Source organism: Aspergillus affinis, assembly GCF_023601865.1.
Source record: "Aspergillus affinis strain CMG 70 chromosome Unknown NODE_14_length_433147_cov_86_863592, whole genome shotgun sequence".
Lineage (NCBI taxonomy): Eukaryota > Fungi > Ascomycota > Eurotiomycetes > Eurotiales > Aspergillaceae > Aspergillus > Aspergillus affinis.
The window spans coordinates 301,721-307,720 of NW_026515795.1; the positions used below are offsets into that span (position 1 = coordinate 301,721).

Here is a 6,000-nt window from a genome sequence, read left to right on the forward strand (position 1 = left end):
TGCATGTCTCTCCCTCCCTCTGCTTCTGTGGATATGGATGTGTATGTGTATGAGTGAGTACAAACTTACCCACACAATCTAGGCAACGCATCCAAAGTCTCAAACAGAATTTCCCCTAGATCCCTAATACCCTTCTTTTGACTGCGCCTGGGCCTGGGCCTGTAAATGTGCCTGCGAACGCGAACAAGAACGCGAATGATCCTGATCCCGATCCCGTTTCCGCTTCCTCTCGCCACTCAAACTCAAACTCGTAGATACGTTCTTGCTCGACGTCGACTGCGTCATTATGGGTGTCCTATTCGACTGGACCGGGCCACGCTGGGGCGTTATCGGCATGGGCATCCCCATCATCATAGGGACAGGGTCAAAGCCGAGGCCAGGAATAGGGCCAGGATTAGGAATGATTCCAGGCCCAGGGGCAGGGGCAGGAGCAGACATATGGATATGGTCCTGAGACGGAAAACCGCCAACCATCAACGCACAAGAATCGACAGGACCATGAGCCTGCATGATAGTTGCCCTTATCATTGGCGCTTTTCCTTTGTCTGTGTCTCTTGCCTTACCTTTAGCGTTGGTTATGCTTGTACCTGTGCCTGAGACTGTACGTCTTCTTCTGCGGGTAGACGGCGAAGCACTCGAGCTATCAGTCTCGCTATCCGTATTCCCATCCTCCATATCCACGTCCGAACTCGTACCAGTAGTACCCATAACTGGAGTAGAGAATGTCTTTTTCTCAGGTGTCTCATACATCTTTATCGCGGGGGTTCCTGGGTTGCAGGGCAAAGGCGTCAGATAGCGCTTGCTGGGTGGGCCGTGAGAGCGGAATAGGTTGCTGCCACTGAGGCGTGGTTTTCTGGCGATGGCTTTTTTGGGGGAGGGTGAGGTAATTGAGGTTTTGACCTGGACTTGGTGGTTTGGTTGTACTTGTGCTTGTGATTGCAGTTGCTGCTGTTGTGGTGGGCGGAGATTTTGATAGGTGAGTGTCTGGGCTTGTATATGAGCTTGTGCTTGGCACATAGGAATCGACGCCGAGAGGAACTGGTGTGAACTTCCGTATCCGAAAGGATTCTGGGTCGGAACTGGCTGTTCCTGCTTCTGTTGCTGCTGTTGCTGCTGTTGCTGCTGCTGCTGCTGCTGCTGCTGCTCCGTCGGGCAACGCTGAGGGGACATCGGGCTCATGTTGGTGCTGGCGTTGCTGGATATCGGTCTGGGGGTGGTGTATCCGTATCCGAATGGAAGCATATCGCATGCGAGGGGTGCGGGTAGCGAGATATCAGGGGCTTGGATGGGATTGCCTGCAGGGTAGGAGATATTGACACCGTTAGCGGTTCCAGAGTAGATGGGGTTAAGTTCGGTAGCTGTTGCTGTCGCTGTCCCTGTCATTTGGTAGTCGACGGGGTTCTGGATCACGGGGCCTCCAGGCATGGGGGTTCCCATATGAGTCTTCTGGGCGGCTGAGCACGGATCCGGCAACACGATGTCGTTCGCACTGTATGCATCGAAACCGAAGAGACTTTCGGATGTGGAAGGGCCCTGTGCTTCACCTCCAGGCGGGTGGCTGTTGTTCTGCCACTGCATCCAGGCTGGTACGCTGTCGCAAAAAGTGGGGACATGGCTCTGTGCAGCTGGGGCGAAGGTCCTGTCGGGGAAAGAAGCGCTCCAGGTGTTGTTGGTCTGGCATAGAGATAGGGATATCTGTTGGTTTTATTAGGAGCTGCTTGGAAGTCATGCAATGCCAATGACCCATCATGCCACTGACTCCCACGGAGAGAAATCCAGACTTACAGCACTTTGAGAAGGCCCAGACGAGGTCGAAAGCATCGAGCCAGCTGTGGCAGACTGCGGCGCGAACTGACACCCATAAATCTCTTCCCCATCACACGCAGTCATCTTCAGCACCCCCTGCTCCCCCACCGACGGCAAGAGCTTCAGCATCGTCGAAGCCGAATAAAACACCATACTCGGCTCCCTCCACCCTCTGAGCGGCCAAAACAGCGGCTTATAATTCTCCACATCAAAGCGCTTCGCCAACGCAATCTCCAAATCAAACATCAACCCCGGTTTCATCAGAACCGCTCTCTCCCCGCGCTCCGCCAGCGCAATCTCCAGCTCCAAGCTCTCGATATAAGAGTCCTTCTGGGTGTACTTCGCCTTGTTTTCGCCCGGTTGGCCCCAGCGCTTATGGTCGCCTCGCGCGTAGAAGCCCGCGACTCGAGGGAGGAAGTCACGCTCGTAGGACGAGACGTTGAGGATGAATTCCATCTGCTCCACGGTGAGGATGGCGGATCGGACGCGGGAGACTTTTTCCCATTGGGCGTGGTGGGGGCCTTGCTTGCAAAGCCAGCATGGGTAGTCGACGAGCGCGGTGGTGGTGGTTTCTTCTTCGTGCGTGGTCGCGCCGTCGAAGGGGCATTTCATGGTCGAGAGGATCAGGTGGCTGCAGATGTGCCAGAAGACGATCAGTTGGCACATTGTGACGGGGGAGGGGTGGGTGTTTGGGATGGGATTCAAGGATAGGAGACTCGACTGTAGGTGAGCGAGCGGTAGAGGGTATTGAGAGGTTGGATTGCCTTGACGGTCCTGTCTGGATAGATGTGTTTGAGAGAAGAAAGGAAGGAAGTGAGAAAGAGAAAGCGCCTATTCACTTCCATGGTCTTTACACTGTGTGACAGGGCAACTCAGTGAATGGGCAGGCGAGAGGCGGCTCCCAGCTAGGTACTGAAGCTGGCAAAATCTCTAGCAATTGATTGGGTGACCCGTCGATACCAACACTTGCCCAATCGGGACATCATGACGCTGAAACTGCAAAGGCATTGCAGTAAATTTGAAGGCATTCCTTTGGTCCTCTTCTTTGTAGAGTGCAAGTACTGATGGGATTTCCATATCAGAATAGTTGCCGGCCATAGGGACATGGTGAAGTCTAGTTCTATGAAAGTTGTCATTGATTTTGTGAAAACTAGACGTTGATTGGATATTTGAGGCCGGTAGGAGTACTGTTGATTGCTGTGGTAGGTTTCACTTTGATTTGCAGCTCTCTTGATATCTCATACACTGGTCTCATGGTATAGAGTCATATGTTTTGGCAGAATAAACGTATCTGTCGAATTGATGAGTCAATCCAACTGTGTTCATCATATACCAGTCAAAGAAATAGCAGTCACCATCACTATCCATTCTCCATTGATACTGTAGATAGACCGACCGCCTAGCTACCTAGTAGCAACCCTCTTGAAGAGATGAACAATGTCGCTCCGCCACCAAGTACGGCTTCACCAGCTAAGAACCCAGTACGTTTCCTAAATCGTAAGCATGACCGCTGATGTCCTAACAACCACGCCAAACCAGGTCCATATCTCCAAATGCATGCCAGCTGATCGCTCCGACCACACAATAAGGTTAAACGCCTCGGCCTGGAACAAACCGGCTCATCTTGCAGAAGCGCCAGAGGACACGCAATTGACGCGACCTTTTTTATGCAAGGACTCGGTGTAGATCAGTGACCTTCTGGATGAGACATCAGGGTCAGGTTGGGTAGAGGGTCCGATCTCATGGCGAGATTTGCGGGTGCGATGAGATATCGGGTCTGGTTGGTTTCTTGTATTTCTTTAATATTATTGTTGTTGTCGAATTGTGGGAAGGGTGGTTGGGGTCTATTATTGCTAGGGAATACTATAAGAAATGCATAATGAGGTAATCTGTTTATTTCTATAACTACGATAACGTGGTCGTCATTTAGGTGTATGTAGGTCTACAGGGCAACTTACGGAGTAATCAGTCGTCGATCCCAGTCCTCCGTACATGTGCAAATTGATTGACTTCGCGATGTAACTTCCCATTCTGGCTAACCACCTTTGACTCCGTCATTCTTCATATCCTCACATGGGTGGGGCATGAATCGGCCAAGGTGTAATCCTTCCGGTATCAACTGCACTCTGCTTATTCCCCTATTCAAGCTCAACGGTTGATTCTACTCCGTTGTATGGATCTGAACAGAGTATAACATAGGCAGTACTCAGCCCGATCGCAGTCTAGCCAAGCCACATGCCAACCCGCCGCATTCCACATGCCGCATCTTATCAGGCGTACACTACACAGGAATACTCAATAGTACTATGAAATATTGTGACTCGACCCCGCTTGGTGGTTTCCGATTGCAGCGACCTGCAGAAATGCCGCTAACCCATTTGCCCGGAGGCACACCAATCGGGGTCCGTGGCCACCCTCTCTGCAAGGCCATCTTGGCTGGTGCCATTGTAGATGCCTACAGTAGTAACTACGGTATACGAGGCATGTACATACTACGGTACATCAACAGCTGACGCTGGCTGCTCCATGCATCTCCCCGTCGGAATCCAGGGGTCCCATCAACCATCCAAACGGATGATTCTATCCAGGTCCAGCACAAGGAAGAGCAATGGTGGCGGCCTTTCACGTCAGCCTTGATCTTAAGCTCTCGTTATCTATGTACAACTAGTATACATAGAGGGGCCGGGAGGAGAGAGGACAAGAGAGGGGAATCGATCTGAAACCAGGCTGCACTGACATGCTCTCTACGTCAGGTCACGTCAGGTCAGCCAATAATTGACCATGTTTTGATTGTCGCCGGGAATATATCTCATTGGTTTGTTTGTTTGTTTTGTTATTTCGATGGATGAGATTAAGGTCGTACGAGAGGGGAGCCTGGGCACTTTGTTTGCCCACTAACTTCACCCCGAGGCATTTCATCATTCCATGTGTTGTCGCCTGAGACTCGAATGCGGGGAAGTGTATGGCATCTTGACCGTCCTGTCCAGGGGATGATGTATCGACTTTTCTTTTTTTCTAATTTCGAGGGCCTAAGTTCTTTGATCTTGGCCTAAATTATGAGATGGCATAATCTCGGTTCCTGGGCGGGGAAAAGAATCCAGCGATGGGTTTACTCGAGCATGTGCATAGAGTACTTCATCTACTCGATCAATTGTCAGGTCCTGTACACTGTGTACACACTACTCCGTACACAGTACACAGTACGAAGTGTAGGGTCATCACGATGCCAGCGGTGCCCCCTCGCCTCGCTAACTCGGCTGCTGTACTCCACATTTTGGTTTCCCCGGATATGGGCGCGCAATGGTATCCAGCACGATACGGAGTGTGTTGACGTGACTCGTTCCTTTCCCCTTTTTCTTCTTGATCAGGTCTAGTCGGGCTTGGCCGGGGTTATCATCGGTGATCTCTGATCTCTGATCACCCTTTGGTTACTTCGGTTCCTGCCCTGGTCACCCGGACCAGGGCAATTTTAATTAATTAATTAATTGACAGTTACTCTAGAGGCCTTGTCCGGATTCCAGTTGGGAGGAGAAGAAGAAGAAACCAAGGGGAGTGGCTTCTGGCTAATAAAATTACTGGTTCGGAAACCAGGTTTATGAAATTAATCCGATTCAGACGAGGCGAGTATTTTTGGACCCTTAGTGGTCCCTCAATTAGATGAACCGCGGAGATTGCATTAATCAACGAACAGATGCACTAACTGGTTGGCTAATCTCTCAGACTAGACTAAGACCCCGAACAGATTAACTGAAATTTGTAAATCAAAGTCAAACCGCCCATGCTCGTTGACCGGGAGTCCGGGGTTCCTGAATAATTGGCATGAGATTGGATTATCTGCGAAGGGGAAGGGGGATGAGGGATGAGGGAACGTGCGACCCTTTTTTTTTGTCTTGGTTCAGGATTGCATCCTCCCTGGGGTTCTTTTAGATAACATGTCATACACTATATTATGTTCCAGGTGTTGTTTAATATGGCCTCCTGATGATCGTCATCTCGGGGGACCTGTCATTGTTATCGGGAGGCATCATTCAGAACTCAGGAGAGAGAGATGATCATCGAGGGGGTTCATGCCATTCGTCATCTACTGTGGACGGAGTACTCCGTAGATTTGTCGGCAAAGGAGGATGACAGGAGGGGAGCATTCCTATCTGGTCTGATTATTCCTGATTTTCAGAGATGCTCGAACGCAGTCAT

The 6,000-nt window shown here is 50.8% G+C and overlaps 1 protein-coding gene across 1 annotated transcript; it reads right to left on the bottom strand.

The window, feature by feature from the left end:
- Positions 1-123: 123 nt before the first annotated feature.
- On the bottom strand, positions 124-2,472 carry KD926_002383 (uncharacterized protein; the record flags this gene model as incomplete). Its single annotated transcript, XM_053097071.1, has 2 exons — positions 124-1,695; positions 1,786-2,472. 2 exons carry the CDS (start codon positions 2,470-2,472, stop codon positions 124-126), a joined length of 2,259 nt encoding a protein of 752 aa, XP_052958985.1.
- Positions 2,473-6,000: the final 3,528 nt, after the last annotated feature.